This window comes from Solea solea, chromosome 11 (genome assembly GCF_958295425.1).
Source record: "Solea solea chromosome 11, fSolSol10.1, whole genome shotgun sequence".
NCBI lineage: Eukaryota > Metazoa > Chordata > Actinopteri > Pleuronectiformes > Soleidae > Solea > Solea solea.
In genome coordinates this window covers 11,728,028-11,748,340 of record NC_081144.1, presented here as the reverse complement: position 1 = coordinate 11,748,340, position 20,313 = coordinate 11,728,028, and the positions used below count along the sequence as shown (strand labels likewise).

The 20,313-nt window shown below is 41.7% G+C and overlaps 1 protein-coding gene across 3 annotated transcripts; it reads left to right on the top strand.

The window, feature by feature from the left end:
• Positions 1-331: 331 nt before the first annotated feature.
• On the top strand, positions 332-19,848 carry rbms2b (RNA binding motif, single stranded interacting protein 2b). Of its 3 annotated transcripts, none has more exons than XM_058642535.1 (14): positions 332-530; positions 6,806-6,987; positions 10,079-10,137; positions 11,366-11,457; positions 14,377-14,534; positions 14,771-14,850; positions 14,980-15,089; positions 15,185-15,231; positions 15,312-15,405; positions 15,560-15,610; positions 15,766-15,876; positions 16,779-16,859; positions 16,960-17,050; positions 17,165-19,848. In XM_058642535.1, exons 1-13 carry the CDS (start codon positions 456-458, stop codon positions 17,035-17,037), a joined length of 1,218 nt encoding a protein of 405 aa, XP_058498518.1. In that variant the 5' UTR covers positions 332-455; the 3' UTR covers positions 17,038-17,050; positions 17,165-19,848. The 3 variants fall into 3 exon arrangements, with proteins under 3 accessions (XP_058498518.1, XP_058498517.1, XP_058498519.1); XM_058642534.1 differs by having other exon boundaries at positions 334-530; positions 17,185-19,848; XM_058642536.1 differs by lacking the exon at positions 332-530 and adding an exon at positions 2,950-3,247 and having other exon boundaries at positions 17,185-19,848.
• Positions 19,849-20,313: the final 465 nt, after the last annotated feature.

Here is a 20,313-nt window from a genome sequence, read left to right as displayed (position 1 = left end):
CTACAGATGACAGTGGATCTACAAAGGCACAAAACATTTAGTCACAGGTATCTGGAATTGTATAGTATGATTATAACCTAATCGTAATGCGGACCCTCTGGTGGCCCACGGGCCGTATGTTTGACACCCCTGCGGGTATACAAATGCTGTAAAACATTTCTAAGTTCATTTTAAAATGGCAACTTGGTATGGATTGATGAAAAAAGTAACCATGTGCATTTATGTGTAAAAAAAACAACAACTGGGGATGCAGTGCATCGTGGTGCATCGTGAAATCGAAAGGAATCGATTTGATCGGGTAGAGTGGAGTGATTGGAGCACATCAGTGTTGCTGCTGCTGCTGCTGCTGGGAAAGGCGACTCCAATCACCGCCGCTGTTCCTGGCTGAGTCTCCCTGGCTGACGTCAGCTGACTGCCTCTGCTCTCCGCTCCTCCGGACACAGCGCCGCGTAAAAATGCTGCTCTCTGTGCCGCCAAGGACAGGATTCAACCCATACAACGGCTACACCGGCAAGAACAACATCAAGAAGGTAAGGAACAACCACGACAATAAAAACCACAACAAAACAGCAGACTCGTATTGAAACACAGAGTCATTTCTCGGTGCCGTGTTGTTCGAGCCTCTCCAGTTAAAAGCTACTCGGCTGTTTAAGCTGCAGTGTCCTTGAAAGTGGATCACAGGCGACGTTTAAAGTCGCTTTTTACGCGCGGTTGCGACCTTTGCCGGTGGCATCGTGGTGCTGCTGCTGCGCTTGTGACCCTGCTACGAACTAACACGAGTCCGTGACATTGTTGCCAGAACATTACTACGACACTTTGCTTTCGTTTGGTTGCCGACACAGTCGCCGTGTCTTCTTCCTACACCGAGCTCGCGCTGAGGGAACAGCTCACAAACTGCGCCGAGATGCTCGCCACGTTCCGACTTAAGAGGAGATAAACGGTTGACTTTCTGCTTGAATGTGACTTTATTGGGGTGGAATGAGTCGTGTCGTCTCTCAGGTACTGTTTTCACTGGATAAAGCGCACGTTAGTAAAGTTTTTTTTTGTGTCTTTTACGCGTACATAAATGCCCCACCCCTTCAGTCTCCTGCTAATGATGACTGAGAGGTTTTGCATGGCGCTATGAAAATAGAGGAAAGTTACAAAGACAATGTAAGAGCCCGTGTGTCATTCATAGTCTCCGCTGATTCCTGTCTAAGACTCTTAGGGACTGAGACCATGGACTAAATACTGTAAATACCAAATCACAACATACATTACTTCATGATGATGATGATAATAACACTTATTATAATAATAGAGATTTGAGTAAGGCATTATAGGCAGACCAATTATCCATCTCTTTTTTTTTGGATTTCTGGATTTAATATTTAGTTCATGTAATAAGTTCACTGCAGTGCTTATACTAAATGTAATTTGGGGAGACATAACCATAAGTGATGTTCAATAAATGGTTCTTTTAAGTGAAGCAGTTTTGTTATTATTAGAGGTTAACTTCATTTTTGAGGTTTATATCATGGGACAGTAGGAAAAAGGGGGAAACAAATCAGAAAATAAGCTTATCTCTCAATACAGCAACACATCCAGACATTAAAGTCACTGCAGAATCAAACACACAAATGACATAAAAAACACATTTGCCAAAGAAATCGGCATCATATATGTATATGTATATATATGTATGTATATATGTACATATATGTATATACATATATACATACATATACTGTATATATATACATATATGTATGTATATATGTATATATATACATACATATATGTATGTATATATGTATATATATATGTATACATATGTATATGTATACATATATATATACATATATATATCACACAAAAACAAGTTCTTGTGTTTGGAGTTTGTTTGCTTAGTGCACATAGTGTGCATGCTTTATGCACATGCTCAACATCTCCTGCATTTTTGGTGTATTTCTGTTGCAGCATTACAGCGCCACGTGCAGGCCTGGCATGTGTATGATAGCCTTTAGAGACATTTTGGGGGATACGGAAAAAAAAGAGGGATCATTTAAGAAAAGTTCTGTCTCTGTGTGGATAAGGCCTTTGTGTGGACATTACTAGCCCCTTACACAAACACTAACCTTAACTATCACAACTAAATGCCTAACCTTAACCTTAAACCTAACCTATACCCAGGGCTAGCCATGACCCCTGACCTTTTGGAGGTCTTAACCCTCAAAACGCCCTGTAAAATTGTGAGAATATCATAAGTTTGAATCAAAAATTGTCCTCTCAGCCTACTACACACACACACACACACACACACACACACACATCGTATCATTTGAATAATTCATGTGCTGACATGCATTTGACACTGTTTCTGGAAATATCCTAAAAACTGTGAGGCATACAGATATTAGACCATTAGGGAGGATTGTTTGCAGCAAACGTGTAAACAATCCAGATTTTGGAGACGCAGGAGTTTTCAGCACATGCTGATGCCTCACGCTCAGCATTTCTCGAGTATTTGCTCCACAAAGCTGAAATCAAACACCTCCCGCCTTCTCCTCCTGTGTTATTCCCTTCCTTGCCTCAAGGCGAGCAGGAATTCAGATTGCTCAGATTAATGACCTGGAATTCCTGGAATCCTGGATTCAGGGAATGTGTTCATTTCACAAGAGGCTCTGCAAACACAGACGCTTTCCTTGAAAGAAGACGTGCACACACGTTTTTTGTTTTTTTTAAAATGTTACACATTTTTGCATTGTTAAACTGCCAAAGGCACACACAGAGCGAGGTCTTGTAAATCCAGAGTCAAATGGTAAGCCCCTGGTCTGTGTCTTTTACTACGACAAAAGGGGGCGGAGACAGACCCCCCTCTTCGCCTCTGCTTTCGATTAACTGCCCCAAGTCTTTTTTTTTTCTTTTCCTTCCTCCCCTGTGTGTTTCACATACCTCGATTTCTTGTCTGTCAGTGGCTCAGTTCACATGGGGGAGAGAGGCTGAACATTACTCTCTGCTCTCCTCGGTGTCTGGTGGAAACACGGTTGTTGTTTTTTTTTTCTGGTGTTTCTGGACAGAGTCAGAAGTCTCACCTTTGTTTTACCCACGGAGCACCAAGGATATTCATCACTTTTCCTATTCGGTTGCTCCCACTTGGCACTGTATACGTCTTGGCCTGCAGCTGCAGATATTAACATAGAGAAATTGTGTCTGTGACACTATGATCTTCTCCATGGTGCCTTTTAAGTTTTCTTTATCCAAACAGGTAGGACTATTTCTCTCATTCAAGATGCAATTTATTAACAAACAACAATGTAAAATAGAGATAACAGCATTATTGAAAAGCAGCTGTGTGGTAATGGAACAGTAATCATAAGCAAAACACATTTTCTTTCTGAACTGATTGAAATATTGAATACGTTTGACTCTTTTATTCCCCATTGGAGCGTAAGTTTATCTCAGGATAAAGATAATAAACGAGAGAACTTAATGGAAATTACCTGAACAAGCAGCTTCAGGATCCGAGGAATGCTGCATTAAAGAGTCAGACAATGAGGCTTGTGTTTTTTTGCTATTATTACTGAGTCGCACATCCTGTTTCACTTAGGACTCACTGTCATTGATGAAAACATCCTTGAGTCACCTGCTCTCCCCACAGGCATCACCTCTGCTCCCTCCAACTGTAATCACCTAATCCGTCTCCAGCAGCTGCCTGGAACACACTCCTTTCTCTCTGTATCACACTGCAGGCCCCGTACTGTACAACCATAATAATAGCAACACAAAGGGCTGAATTAGCTTTGCGTTATCATATTAATGGCAAGTGTATACATTTGAGGTTCTGCGTCCCAAGTGGCTAAAGGTGACTGAGCATCAGTTGGACATTGGCAGATAAGTTAGTACAAATTGTGAAACTAAATGTCTTGTGTTTTTAATCCAGCGTTAACATGTCAGTTGTTAGTCGTATGTGCTTTATGTGCACACATGTCCTCTCTTTCTCTGAGATGATCTTGTGTTGTCAAGACGCCCCAGTTCCCACAGAACTTGATGCCTCCAGGAATGTCGTCTAATTTAACGCAAAGAGCTTCACCTCTGATCTGAAACCACGCCCCCCCCTCCCCCCTCCCCACTGTGACCCCTGTCTTCAAACACAAACATTTGAGCATTGCAAAGGAATGTAAAGAATGCTCAGAGATGACATGCTGTGTTGCATAGACGGAAATGTTGTAAAATGCCTGTGAAGTGAGGAGTAACGAGTCAGACGGCACTCACCGGTCACACGCGTCAGGAAGTGGGGGTTTGGGCACAGGTCGGGGATATGCCATCTTGCAGGATGTTAGCACAAGGTTGTGATTCGTAGCATCACACGTAGCATCAGTATCACGTCAAACCCACTGGATTAGATATCAGAAAACAAACAGTAAGTAAAATTAGATACAATCTGGGGACCCTAAATCTCACATAGATGCTTCATGTGATATGTGAGATGGCTGGCTATGGTGTGGTAGTAGATGTATTAGCACAACTCTGGAATCGACAGGTTAGTCGTCAGAAAAGGGGGGAGCATTAAAACATGTTTTCATCTGATATCTGTAATCATGGCAGATACTCAAGGTTGTGGTGTCACGCATGGCACATTAAGCGTCGCTTTAAATATGTGGTAAAACAGCTGGAGCGGGCGCTGGGCACTGTGGCAGCTGGGAAGAGGATGTGGAGTTGACTCACTCCACATCCTCCTTTTCTCAGCAGAAGCCTTGCAGAACAGTCCTAATGAGACACTACCTTCTGACTATAGAGCACATGAGAGGGATTAGCAGCCACTGCTAACAAGCTCAGATCCCAATTAGACAAGGCTCACTGGCCAGGCTCAGGCTCAGGCCCGAGCACAGTCTCCTGTCAGATAGTATCTCCCCGGGCTTGTGCAGGTGCATCCCTCCTGATAGTCTGTAAGTGCCGCCTACAGTGAAGCCAAGGGAAAGCACAGGAAGACGCCGTGATTGTGGAAAAACAAACAGCGTACTATTGATGCTAAAGAAGAGAGGGAGATTAGAGGAGAGGACTGAGATGAATGGGCTCTGTGAGGCACTGTGATTTTCTCTGCTTGACCAAAAAGACGGCGGGGGGGGGGGTCGATAGGCTTCTGAGCGCTGATTGCAAAACAGTCAGAAAACCTATGGCAGCTGCGGTGTGGGCATACAACAACATGGAACTGCTACTCGTGTTGATAAAGTCTCACTGAATCGTACTAGATTACACTACTTTGCTGTATTGGTACTCATTTTATCGTGTCAAGGTTGTCCCGGTGTCTTGTTATGTATGAAGCCTCAGATTGATGCTGAGATTAGAGCTTTTTATGGACCATGGTTGGTTGCAGAACTCCATTCAGACATTCACTTCTTTTGTGTGTACCTGCCACTTATCTGCATCTGTGGTTTCCCTGTGATGTTTTGACATTACAATTAACTTACAATTGTCCACCACTATTTGATGCTTGGACACTTTTCAGACTCACCCCAAAGCCATTCTAGTTTCCTTTAAATTCAAGGCAATTATTTCTATAGTTATTTAAGTATTTAAAATGTCTAAGATTTTCAAGTAGGGACTGATTGTAATGATTTCATTTATTAGATGCACACATTTTTGCTTATTTATTTATTCATTTATTGTTTACATTTTTTACTAAACGTAAACTTGAACACAATTTCAAACTGTGTCAGAAATATAATGTTGAATTTTAAATAACACGTGCATCATCTGCTAGTTTACTATGCTTTCCATGGTAGAGGGATATCCAACTACAGCAAACAACACAGTAGGGCTGCAATAATTTATCAATGAATAATCAATTACTATGTTAATTAGCCAACAATGAGGATTAGAACAAACACAATCATTTGAACAAATAATTCCAAAGTTTTATAGACCAAACAACTCATTGATTAATTGAGAAAAAAATAATCAGCACACTGACCAGTTGTGAAATTTTAGATGGAGTTGTTTACCCTTCTCTGAAAACTGCCCTGTAAATAAATGCACTTCAGTTGGAGCTCTTTAAGTTTATGTTTTTTTTTTGGTTTGGTGGAAAGTTTTCAATCAATATTTGTAACACTGCAATAATGGTGGTAAAGTAAATTTATAATGAATTTAATTGAATAGAATGCGATGAGGCCTTATATGCTTTTGTTTGAAAGATTTAAAGTAAGCATGAAAGAGTTCATCAGAGAGAGAGAGAGAGGGGTTGTAATTAGCCTGATTTTTGTCATCTTTTGACAGCTTCCTCTCTGTTAACAAGCTGGTCCATTGCTGACCTTGTGGTGTCCAACAAGCAAGCCCATTGTTCCCTGGGGCTGGGGCTGCTGACCATAACTAATCAAATAGTTCCTCCTCCTCCTCCTCTAGCTCTGAGAGAGAACACCAAGGCCAAACGTATCTGAAATTCTACCTACTATAATGAATAATAATTACATTTTTAAACCATGGCTTGTTAGAGATTTTGCAATCTTTTTTTTTTGCAAAAATGAAATATTTGTCACTACCCCAAGACGACTGTGATGAATGGAATTTGGTTTGTGCTGCTCAAATAATTCAATAATAATAACAATAAGTGTATTGTTATTATTATTATTAGTGATCTAGTTTGTATGTTTGTCATTACACTAACCAGCCACTGTTGCTCATGTTCTGGCTAATTGCATTCCTAATTGATTTCGTGCAGTTTAGGCAGGATTACGGGGTGTTATTGGACCATTAAACAGCTGTTCTTGCTCCATATCCAGTTAAAAACAATTCTAAAATCTAACTTGTCCTTTTCTTTGCTCTGCAGCAGACGTATGTGTCCCCCTCAAACCATCAGATGGCTCCTCCAAGCCCCAACAACAGCAACAACGGCCACACCATCAGCAATGGCAGCAGCAGTGGAGGAGAGCAGCTGAGCAAAACAAACCTGTACATCCGTGGCCTCCACCCAGGGACCACAGACCAGGATCTGGTCAAACTCTGTCAGCCGTAAGTCAACTGAAAAGCAATTGCTTTAGTGCCTACTGAGACACATAATAATTCTCTCTCCGGCTTCCCACTGCAAGCATGACACAGGTTAGAGGAGCAGAGTAGATTACAATAGAACAGAGTTATGGCTGGTTAGATAGGCGGTTGTCTGAAAGATTGACTTTTGCTGCTGCATTAAAGCATGGACACATCTGTAGATAGATGGCTTCCTTATTTGTGAAGTGGACACAAATGCTAATGTGCAGAGTTGCAGGTATTTCGAGAGAAAAAAGGGAAAAAAAAGGGCCACATTTCTATCCACATGTATTTCAGGCCCATCATTTAGTGGCCTTATGGAAAAACCAACATCAACATCATCTTTGGCTAAGTGCTTTCAGTTTGCCGCAGCTGAGCACAGACTTTCCAACAACGAGGTACAGAATGTTAAGTCTCTGTGTGTCTGCTCGTGCTCCGTCTGTGAATTGTACCTCCTCAGTGCTTTAGTCTTCATCATAAAGGATGATGACAGGGATGCTGTGCTATCCCAATCCAAAGCACTCAGCACTCTGTTGCAACAGCGTGAGTGTGAGCCTTTAAAACTCTATTGTGGGCAGCGTGGAGTCGCACATCAAACAACAGCATCATCCAATCCATCTGATATGTTTGTTAGGTCTCCAGTCTGAGACTTCAAAACAAGTATGGCCAAGATGAATGATCTGGGCGTCGTAAATTGAAATCTGGAGCCGGGTGATGAGAACCAGAAGAGGGAGAGAGAAAAGGAGGGAAAAGCAGCGAGAGAAACTGAACAAGCGAGAGAGAGAGAGGGAGGGAGGGAGATGCCTGCTCTTTTACAGCTGTCTGGAAGATATGGCCCACATGAGGCTGCCCAACCCTACAGGAAACAGCGAGCCCAGGGGAAAGGGAAAGGCAAACAAGGGCAATGGCATGAAGAGGGGGAGGTGGGGGGAGGGTGGATGGAGAGTATCGGAGGGGGAGGAGTGAATGGAGTTCAGGGCTTGTGTGTCAGGTGGTGTTCTGTGGGGGCAGTTCTCATATTTCTGCTTTTACAGAGCAGATAAAATCACTGCATGAAATTTGCCTTTCAGCACAGCGCATTAAGGCTGATGTAATTCTCCTTTCAAGTAGACTGGGATTTAATACTGTATCCAGTAATAAGTTCACAAGGGGAATGTTTGTAAATCAGGATGTTCAACAACCAAAAGGCAACTCATGGAGGGAGTTTCACACAGGCTGCGTGACTCAAGTTTGAACGGTTAATGTACATTCTGTCAGGACACAGAACTCCCCGAGCTCCCCTCCCCCACACACCCAGAGTTGGTTGTATCCACACTCTGAGATATACTGCGTAGTAGCGAGTGAGGGATGAGAGGAGAGGCTGGGGGTTGTTTCTTCATCTCTGGCCCATGCAGTTGTCTCTCTGGGTGCCTCACTGCCACTCTGAGTCTTGCTCTGGTCCTTCTCTGGTGGTTGATCAGGGACGGGTGATGGTCTGGCCTCTGTATGCTCTTTTCATTCTGCATCACATCGTCCAAGACCTCTAAACCCTGTTCCGTCAATGAGTATATGACCTGTGGATTAAGCGGGAAATCACAATGAGCAAATCTCACAGCTTTAATCCTTGTCTTAATGTGTGGCACGGGAGATCTTGGCAGACTTGGGCAGGTTGATGTTTGTTGTTACCCCAACCCTTTCCACTAGGCCATGGGCTGCTCCAAAAGCAAGTCTGTAATCGAGCAAAGTAATCAAAAATAAGGAGGAAGTGAGTTCCATAATTTGAACTTTAACAAAGGATAAACAGGGAACAGGGTGGAGAAGTGAACCACTGATATGTTCGTCTGCATTGCACCATTTTGAGGTTGGATAGATTCAAACACATTGTGCATTCATGTCACACAGAAGAATTTGTCCATTTATCTTGTTACATGTAGTTGCTGTAACCGATGACATGTCTGCCAGCAGGGACAGAAGGGAAAACAGATTTTAGCCATAAGGCTCACCTAATTAAATCTACACCTGCTCCCGCACCAATGTTCGTAGAGAAAATCTGAGATTTTACATCACAGCACACAGGAAAGGAAAATCCACTGCGGTGTCCATCAGTAAGTGCAAATGTGTTATCTTTTGACTAGTTTAAAAAAAAAAAAACAACCTTGTTCAAATGAACATAGGTGACACAAACTTAACAAACAAAGTAGCAACAGACCAGCAGTTCCTGTGTCATCACGGGCTAAAAACGCTGGTTTTCTCTATGGACGTTTGTACAGGAGAGTGATCAGTTCAAAAATGTTGTCTCACAGTGAGATAATAACATATTCTTACTCACTGATCATCTCTTAAACCCTGTTAATACAAGGTATTTGGAAAGTGACTCATAGGTGAAATGTGGCGTTGGTGCAGTGTCACTGGATTGTGAGATTGCGAGGGGGCACTAAGACCCAGTCGAGGGTGTAACGCTGCCTCGGGAGAAGCTGGTTAGCAGAATGAGAGAGTGGCTGGGAGCCAGCATTGGACAGGACAGCCATGGAGAGGCATATCAGATTACACTGCATGCACAGGCCTGGAGAGATGGGAACTGATAGACGCTGCCGCACAAAAGCATTTGTCCACTATCTTGTGCATCTGCAATATCTATAGCTGGTCAGCTTTGTAGATAATGCAGCGTTTTCTATCTCGGCTATTCACTGCGAATCAATCAGAAAATGCAATTTTAAATATATTTTCAGATCATATTGGATTCCCCTTTAGGTTCCCGACTGATATCTGTGCGTAAACTGTAATGAATAAAGACCTAGAGTGTGTTCCAACATGCAGAAACCCACAGGACTCCAACTCTATTTATTTATATCCTCTCTAAACATTTCTGTACATTTATCATTTTTTATCAGATGCTGTGATTATATCAAGTGTCTTTGCACTGAATCTGTTATGATTCAGTCATTGTGGAGCACAGTCTCTGTGGGTGTGTTAAGTTTGAAGGAGGAACCGCACTGCGTCAGCAATGTTGCAAAGCTAATATTGAATGTAAACAAGTATTTCTTTTCCGCACACAGTGCAACAACGATCTCTGACAGTAAACCTCGCTGTTTTTCAGGTACGGGAAAATAGTGTCCACCAAGGCCATCCTGGACAAGACAACCAACAAGTGCAAAGGTGAAGTGAAAAGAAGAAACTTGAAGATTTGAAAAATTGAAATGTCTGATTTTCAGAAAACTCGTCAGCATGTGGCGTTCATGTGAAAATTGAGAGTGCACTCATGTGCTTATGTATATATATCTTAGCATCGTCTCCCCTCTTCCTCCCCAGAGACTTAAGGTTGCCAGGTAGTTTGAGAAACCAATCTTGCATGAACCAAAAGACCGATCTATCTGGTGCCACAAATGAACCCCCTTTTCCACAAAATAAACACATATGCCATAAATTAAAAATGTAATTGTGAAGAAAGAGTCTGTACCAACTCATACTTCAGTTTAACATGTTTCCTTGACACATCGTGGTCATTTTATGGCTTAATACAACACATTTCTTACACGCAGCTGCTTTAAATGGGAAATGTATTTATTTTAAAATAAGAGACAAGCAATTTGTGCATCACTGAACAATATAAAGGCCTGTGTGTCAAGTGTCACAGTTTGTTTTAAGTCAAGAACTTAAGTCAAGTTATGATGTTAAGATCCCTGAACTTTAAGGATAAGATTATTTTTATTCTTCCTGAGTTTGGCACAGATCCAGTTAATAATGCCGATTTAAGGAAAGGAACTGTTTCGGCTGTAGCTCCACAATGATTTCCTGTGTTTGTTTGAGGAACAATGTTTAGTTTTTTGAGTCAATAAATCTGAATCAGAGATTGCACATTTTAAATCCATATTCTTAACCCATAACATTTTCACATGAATACAACAACCAATATGGAAAAACAACTCTGGGAGAATCGCTCAATATTACATAAGATGTTTGCACTCTATTGTTGGATTATGCCTCTGTATTTTACTTAAATAATCCTCAGTAGATCATATATTCACCAACATCTCCTGTGTTCCCGGCATATTATCAACAACAAAGAGGTGAAAAAGGCACGTGTGGAACGTCACAGATTGCCGATGCTGTCGTCTCAGCGAAGTCGTTTACTTTCGTTTGCCAAATGTTTACCTTGTGCGAAGCGTCGCACTAAATAAAAGTGTGTGTCTTGTGTGACATCATATGGACAGTCTTGTATAACGCTGCGTCTGTCCTTCGCGGGGAAACAAGGTCCAGACTCAAACAATTCTAACATAAATTCAAACACCACCATGACGAGTGGTTGGTGTTTTCATGAGTGCTCTGTTATACATACCTCATTGTCACACATTGTATGTCTCTCTGTGTGTCTTGGTCCCTGCAGGCTATGGCTTTGTTGATTTTGACAGCCCGGCTTCAGCTCAGAAGGCAGTGACTGCACTGAAGGCAGGTGGCGTACAGGCTCAGATGGCGAAGGTAAGACCTCCCACTTCAGATGTCAAACATTGATGGACTTGTTTCTTACATCTATGGGTTTGGCTTAAAGATATAGTATGTAACATTTCTGCATTAAAGGGTGTGTAACGTCTGTCGCTGAAACACTGTTAGCCTCTCTACGGTGAGATGACTTACTCGTGTTTTAGTGGACAAGGGTTAATTCCTTTCCCCAAAGTTGTACTACTTATTTGACAGGTTTGACTGTAATGTTTATATGTATGTGCTATGCACTGTAGTTTTAAAGGTACAGTGTAAAATGTGACAACATTCATTAGTGAAGTTGCATGCTGCAGCTAAATAGCCCTCATCTCACCCTTCTCTTCCAATTAGCATCAAAACTCAAAAGATTTTTAGTTTGTACAAGTATAAAAAGGATAATTCCGGGGTAATGAAAAACACAAAATGAAGTGTAATTGTTTTTATGTCGGCTCCATTTTTCAAACTGGACCTTTAAAATATCTAATAACGACAAGAAAGAAACATCAGAGTTAGCTACGACTAGTTAGCCAGGGGAACCAAATGAGACAACATGATCCTCCGCTTTCTGACATAAACCGCGTCCTGTCGCTGTTTTTGATTGAGCGGAAGTTACATGCTGTGCATTTAATTCAGATTGGTCGGAGTTAAATCCGCAGCACGAGATGAAAATGATATTTTGGCAGTCGCTGTGCTCGAAGTTGGGGGATGAATTATTCATTACAAATGAAATGACAAATTGTCCTTGAAGCAGAAAGGTTGTTCCTTGGCAGATATTGGCTTTGTGGATTTTTCTTTACAAGCTCACTCGAGTGTGTGTGTGTGCGTGTGTGCATTTAGGAGTGTGTACTTGGTGGTGCAGTGCATGCACAAATGGCTGTTTAAATCAGCATATTTATGGGTATTAAGGCACTGTAGCATATTTTAGGTGTATGCACCGGGAAAAGTGCGCGGATACAGACGGGTATAGTGTTTGCACAAACGTGTGTCATGGTTCTTAGTGATGATGGTGTCGGAGGAGCAAGCCCCAGGCTCTGGTCTCTGAGCTCCCTGTACAAAGGACCGATCTGTTCTCCCTGGTGGCATCTGACTCAGTGTCTGAGCAGCTCCCTAGTCAGCAGGGCCTTGTGCCCAGCCACCCGCCCTGTCAACACACACACACACAGAGTGAGAGAGAGAGGACTCTCATAGATGTATTGCATTCCTTAACCCTAACCTGAACCATCACAACTAAATGCTTAACACTAACCCTTAACCTAACCCTAAACTGAACTAAATTGTACGCTTCACCTTAAAACCAAGTATTAACCTGCAAAGAGCTTTTTAAAGTTGTGTGTCCTCATAAACTGAAGGGTTTGAATCAAATGTGTCCTCACAGCGTACTACAGACATGTACACGCACACACACACACACACACACACAGGCTTGCTCAGCTATTCTTCATAGGACACTGCATTGTCTTCCATTCATTTGGACAGACTAAACAAAGCATTACGCAGAACCCAAACCAGTGAATGCCAAACCCTAACTTAACCACAATTCAAATGTTAGCCCTAAACTCAACCAGTTTCTCAGGAATGAGGACTACTCCTACTAATATTTTCTGTGTTTATGCCAGAGAAGGTTCTAAAGAGGCAACAAATACAACTACACACACACACACAAAACCAGATTATGACAAATGAACGCCACCAACACCCTGGGAATCCTGATCCATCGTTAAAGCTGGGTCACTGACGTTCATTTGGCTCCTTGCTCACAAAATTCCTCAATTTCACTCAGCCCTTCCCTCCTGGTTTTACAACAAGGCTCACGCTTGTGTCAGATTTCTCTGTGACTCACTCTGAACATTTGTGGTTCGAGTCCACCGACCGCAGATCTCCTCACTGCTCATTCTCATGGGGCCTGGCTGCATCTTAATCTCGCATCACACTCCAGTAAACGAGGAAGAGGAGGAGGTAGGTGAAGGAGAGATCACCTTCACCACAGGTCCCAACGATTGCTTATGCATTATTTATAGGGTGGAAATGAATTCTCAGCACATTTTGAATATGCATAATGGTTGGAGGGTGATACAGACTGGTCATCTTAAAATGATACTGTTCTAATTAAATTTGTTTGAGTAGGAGGCACTGAAAAGTAAAAAAAAAGAAAGAAAAACGCCTCCAAACAAGAACTCAAAAGTATAAAAATGAAACTGTCAGATTCAGAGAATGTGTCTGGCTGGTTTTTATTTCAAATTCAGATTTAGGAATGCTGCATAATTTGTCTGTTGTATGAAAGCGGACAGCCAGACTCTGACCTGTACCTGAGTTCAAGGTCAGGATTGCCACAGGACTAATATTACCATGACCTAGGAAACAGGACGATGGTGTTTGCCCTGTGGGGAGATGACAGCACAATGCTTTAGATGTTCTACAGATTACTTTGATTATTTCCAAAGGTCTTTGTCCAAAATGTCTTTGCTGGGTTTCCCCACTGAGCAAGAGCACATCATCACGGTAGATTGTCCGTGGAGGGCGAGCTGTTTGAAATGTAATTATTATTCTTTGATATTGCATTAGGATCAGACTCTTTCCATCCTCTTCAGAGTCTAACATATGAGTGACGGAGAACAAGAGCCGCTTGTGAAGAAAAGAAAATATCATTTGGATGAATACAATAAGAGGAAAGACAGCTGCAGTCTTCCCAGACTGCAATCTTTGCTCAGACAGAAAATGTTTTCTTCTTAGATCTCACCCGAGCGGCCCCCTTTCTTCTCAAATACAAAATGAAATCCTCCTCAAACTTCAAACCCTCTACTCCCTCTCTCAGCTGTTTTTTTTAGATGTTCTCCACCTGCCTCCCTTTCCCCATATCAGATCTCTCACACACTTCTTTAAACGTTAAATACATTCCTCTTTTATCTCCTCTGTGTTCAGCAACAGGAGCAGGACCCCACCAACCTGTACATCTCCAACCTGCCAATGTCCATGGATGAGCAGGAGCTGGAGAACATGCTGAAGCCCTTCAGCCAGGCCATTTCCACACGCATCCTCCGTGACGCCAACAGCACCAGCAGAGGAGTTGGCTTTGCCAGGTACAAACTTTAGTCACATGGATCAGAACTGCAGACATAAGTAGATTAGTTAAGGTGTAGCATAGTGTGTGTGTGTGTGTGTGTGTTGAATAAAAATACTCACGCTACACAAAGACATGAGTGCAGCTGGTGTTTTCAATTTTCAAGTATCAACCGTGTGGATTGAGCCCTCTGGTGGCCAATAAGTGTAGAGCATGTGGAACACACGGCCCTGTGCTTCATCACCTTTCTTACAGGATGGAGTCAACAGAGAAATGTGAGGCCATCATACAACATTTCAATGGGAAATACATCAAGACTCCACCGGGAGTTCCAGGTGAGTTGTTGTTGGCTCTGAGCTGACATTGTGATTTTATAAAGCACATGTTAAATAAACAACTAGCCCAAAAATAACCTAATCAAAAGAGTTTTACACCTTTTACACCTGAATCTTTTTCTGGTCCAGTGCCATCAGAACCCTTGTTGTGTAAATTTGCTGATGGAGGCCAGAAGAAGCGCCAGAGCCAAGGAAAATATCTGCAGAATGGCCGAATCTGGACCAGAGATGGAGAGACTGTGAGTTCAGGGTTTTGGTCTTCATGTCTGACGAGTGCTTTAGCCTGAGGTTTGTGCGACAGATTGATAATTATTGACTCTTTTTCCCCCTCCAGGGTGGAATGACCCTCACCTATGATCCCACCACAGCCTTACAGAATGGGTTAGTGCCTAAAAAGTTGTATCTGCAGTGAATTGGTGTGAGTTTGTGGTTACTAATAACTTTATTGTGTCTCACTGCAGGTTTTACTCCTCCCCGTACAGCATTGCCCCCAATCGGATGATCGGACCAACCTCCCTCTCCCCATACATGCATTCACCTGTGTCCACTTACCAGGTAATGGAGCATTTTCTGACTTTCACAGCTGAGATGTTCAGATACTATAACGATGATGAGACAAACCCATGTTACCAAGTTATCATTTTATCACGCCATTCTTGTCTATGGATATATTTTTTTATAATTTATAATGTCTTTCTTGCTCCTGCAGGTACACAATCCGTCCTGGATGCATCACCAGTCGTACATCATGCCGCCCAACGTGAGTGATTAGAAGCCATTGCTTCCCTTTCCTGTTTGTAGCAGCTGAAATCTGTTCATATTCATCTGCCACACACTGACAGTCTGTCGTTAGTCCTCTGCCGGTGTCTGTCGATCTGTCTTTAGTGACACTTTCTGTGTGTGTTTTGTCCACAGGGAGCAGTCCTGACACCAGGAATGGACCACACCATGTCCATCCAGCCGACTTCGATGATGGGGCCCCTGACACAGCAGCTCAGCCACCTCTCCATGGGCAGCAGTGGCACGGTGAGCAGAGTGTAGGAAGTGTAGTATCTGGCTGTCGTCCATATCTAACTGCTAAATTAGTTTGTTGATAATGTGATATCAGAGGGATGACAGAGGCACATTTCATGAAGTAATCGAATCTTATCAAATTCTTCAATGTGAATTATGCAGGAAGTTTTTAAATTGCAGGTTGGGTGGATGAAAGCTGTCATTTAACAAATACATCTTGTCTTGCACAATTTTGTAATTTTCAAGCTGTAGTACAGAAATATGACCGAATGTCTTTAACATTCAGACCATTTTCAAATGAGTTCACACAATGCCAGCTCCATAACGGCTCTCTGTGTGTTTCTCAGTATGATGGCTTTGGGGGGTTTTATGTCTTGTGTTGCTCGGCAGCATTTCTGTGCTGCAAAGAGGAGGTGACTCATTTTATGTCAAGACAGACAGTAAAAGTCAAACGCCTAAAAGAAAGTTAGACAGCTGCAAATAGGTTGACTAAAAACCCCAAGAAGCACCCACCTGCAAAAAGGTTCAGAAATAAACTTAAAGGCTCAAAAAACAAAAACAAAAGAACAATCAGGAGTTTGATAGGATAAACTCCTTTTTGCTCCACCCGCCCCTGCACTGCTGGTGTATACACCCAAACGCTGACTCAGTCGGGTCTGATTCTTTTTCTTGACGGAGCCTGTTTTCAGATGAAGGCCACGGCAAACAAATAACGTGACATAGTTTGCATTTAGGTTTTTCTTCAGGTTCTCCGGTTTCCCCCCACAGTCATGCAAAAACATGCAATATGGGAGATTAGGTCACTCTAAAGCATCACCCCCCAGACCAGAACAGAGTTACGCACTGCAGCTTTAACTGACTTCTGTTACTGTTATGTTCAGTGAACTTACTGCTACCTTTCCTTTCCTCTACAGTATATGCCTGCTAACACATCTATGCAGGGGACCTACATCCCCCAATACACCCAAGTGCCTGCCACCAACATGTCAGTTGAGGTAATAACCTCTTTTTTTCGCCACTCTCTTAATCATCACTCACTTAAATTTGATGTGAAACAATCGCTTATTGATTTAACCTTTTCTGCCTCCCTCTTAGGAAAGTGCTGTCCAACAATCTGTTGCTATAGAGACACCGACAGAACACACAAGCTACTCCTACCAGCATAACAAGTGAAGATGTGGCAGAGGTTGGTTTTGATCATTTCTAACATCTGTTGCTTGTTTTTCTTTTTAGTCTTACTCAAAATGAAGTTTCTCCTGCAATGGTGAGACTGTGAGAGGCTCTTGTTTCTCATTGGCAGGTCTTGTCTCCCTCTGTCAGATCTTCCTCTGTCGCTGCAGTGTCTCTCATTTTGTGCCGAGACTCGACACAGCGACTCTGCATGTAAGGCACCAGGCACTCGGGAGGAATAAGGACTGTTACACAGAAAAGGACAAAAAAAAAAAAAACAAAAAAAAAAAATTAAGAAGACATTTTCTACAAACTCATCTTTTAAAACAAACTCTTTACTCCAAACAAGCAAAGCTGGAGGATGGCAGGCAAAGGGGAAACAGGAGGAACAGAAGAGGAAGTACCTGTTTTGAAAACAGTCAAGAAAGAAATGTTACTCACTCATGTAGAAAAGGTTGGTTTTTTTAAATGTTACTCTCATGCTTTCCCAGTACAACTCTGGGGAACTAGAGTGAAACGAGGAAAAGAACATTTCATCACCATGTTTTTATTTTGAGTCATGTTTTTTGTTTATGTTTTTTAAATCATGTTTTGTTGACCTTTTATAAGATGTTCTGATTTGACTTCTCTTTTTCCAGTCTGATACTTTCAGGCTTTAAACCTGCCTTTTTGTACATAACAGTTGGTTTTGTGTGTGTGTGTGTGTGCGTGTTAGCTTAACATGTTCTACTATCTGAATTCAGAAGGCTGGAAAAAAACAAACAAAGAAACAACCAACAGAACAAAAGAAAAGAGCCAATGACATGTTTTAAACAGATATGGTGCTGATGTTTTTCAGGTATGAAACCTCACCTGAAGGGGTCTCACAGGTTTTTTTTGGCTCTTTGACTCTCAAATAATTTATAGTCTCAACAATCTTGGAAAAAATGAAAGCTTCAGACAATCAGAAGAACTACGTAGGGAGAGAAAATTCAGAGAAGATGTTGACTCGGTTAAATAGAGCTAAATAGATTTAAGGCATTCCTGTTGCTTCACTTGATGAACTCCAAAGTTGCCTGACAGGGATCACATCTCACACAGAGCTGCGTGTAAATAAGAGATTTAAATTTATTTAGGCTTTCATTTGATTTTCTTTCATCGGTGTAGTAATCCTTCGGTTATTTTAACAACAACAATACACAATATTGGCTCAAAAAAGCAATCTATGTGTCAGCTGAATCCTTACTGCATGTTATGTCTAAAGGAAGTATACGTTGTTATCAAAGTGTGAAGTTTTTGTTACACAGACGTGGAAATCAAGTGGTAAAGCTCGGCTCTGACCTGTTACAGCTACGTGAATCACTACAAAGTTGGATTATTATGGAGTGGAGAGACACCAGTGGATTACCGGCCATAGCTGTGTGTTTGCATCTGCTTCTGGATTTCTGTTTTCGCACCCATTTCTTTTCTTCTTTTTTTTTTTTTACATTTTTTTATTTTATTTAAATTCAGTTTTAATACTTTCAAATTTTATTTTATTTTTGATAATGTGTTGTGTGCTTCCAATAGTGAGAAATGTTATAAAATAGTGATTTGTTTCTGTTCTTGCTTTGGTTTCATTGTTGTTGTTTTTTTTTTCATTTCGGTTTTTGTGTCACGAGTGTTGGCACTTTATGAACATGACTCCTGCTCGTGGATTAATGATATATGCTAGGCTCAGATTCATTGTTACAGATTTGTACCCAGAGCACTTGGGATCAATGTAAGAGAAATATATGTTCAAAACCTTGACTTACCTCATCCTGCCAGAGCAATGTAGATTCCGTGTGTGTTCACAGGCAATAACCACCTGCAGTAGGTCTTGTGGCTGTTCACAGCTGGTACTGTGTCCACATCCTTTTAGTTCTTCTTCCGTCCAGTGTCTGGAAAACACGCCCAAGATCTGATGATCTATGCAAATAATTTATTGTCCTTCGAAATGCAATACTACGTCTATCCAAGGGACACCTCACATTCTGGCTTACACAGATTTCTAGCGTTCTTTATACCTTTTGGAGTTTTTCCTATTCTGCCTGACGCGTTCATCTTTACTGTGAGCAAAATGTTGCATTAAAAGGGAACAGTTTCATACCAAATTGTTAATATGACTGTAGAAAATGTAGACATTTAAAAAAAAGAAAGAAGAATATGGCGTACGTTCTTTATGTGCATGTAGAGTGTTTTCTATGCACACCGTCGTTTCCATCCTCTGCTGTTTTCGTTAGGTTTCAGACTGTCCCGTCTCGTCTCGTGTGTTCACTTGCTGAATCCGTTCTCTCTTGTTAAACCATGCAACAGTTCAAATCCGGGAGAAAATAAAACTTCACAGAAATGCCTTAGATCTCACTGGAAGGGATAGTGAAGTGCTTCACAGATTTGGTGCACTTGACCTCTGACGGGAAGTTGTTTTTTTTTTTTCTCATGCACTGCTAAAAAAAAAGAATTAGTCAGAATCAGATTTATGAAGCAAAGAAATATTGACAACTTCTATTCACTATTATTTGTTCTTTTATCATCCCTTTATTTGTATCCAACTTACTGAAGAAAACCTGAGTGGTGGCTTACAAAGTCTAAAGGACTATTGCTGCTAAGTTCGGATTGCCATTTCTAAACCCTATAATTGAAGGTCATTGACTATGTCACATGGGACCAGTTTGTAACTCATGTTCAACTACATCCTCTCCTCAGTAAAGATTCATGCCATGATGCAGGTCTTTTGTTTTGAAACCCCATAGCTACTTGGTTTGATTTTAAACTTGTCTCTTTTTTTTTTTTAAATAAAACTTTTTCACTGTGGTTTGTGTGCTGTTGTTTTTTTTTTTATTACACACAGAACCTTTGGGAACTTCAATCCATCTTCTACTGCTTTATCCTCCACATGAGGGTCACCCTATGTCAGCTGACATAGGGCAATAGGTGGGGTACACCCTGGACAGATTGCCAGTTCATCACAGGGCCACATACACAAACCATTCACTCTCACACCTACGGTCAATTTGGTGTGTCCAATTTGCCTAATCCCCATATTCTATGTTTTTGGACAGTGGGAGGAAGCCGGAGAACCCAGAGAAAACCCATTCACTCATGGGGAGAACATGCAAACTTCATGCAGAAAGGGTCATGAACCCTGGTCTTGCTGCAAAGGCAAGAATGCTAACCACTACACCCACTGTGGCCCCCTTTAGGAACTTGATGAACCTAAAATAAGATAAGACAAATCCACATATGCTGTTGTTTATCAGATGTGGCAGTGTTTCTATG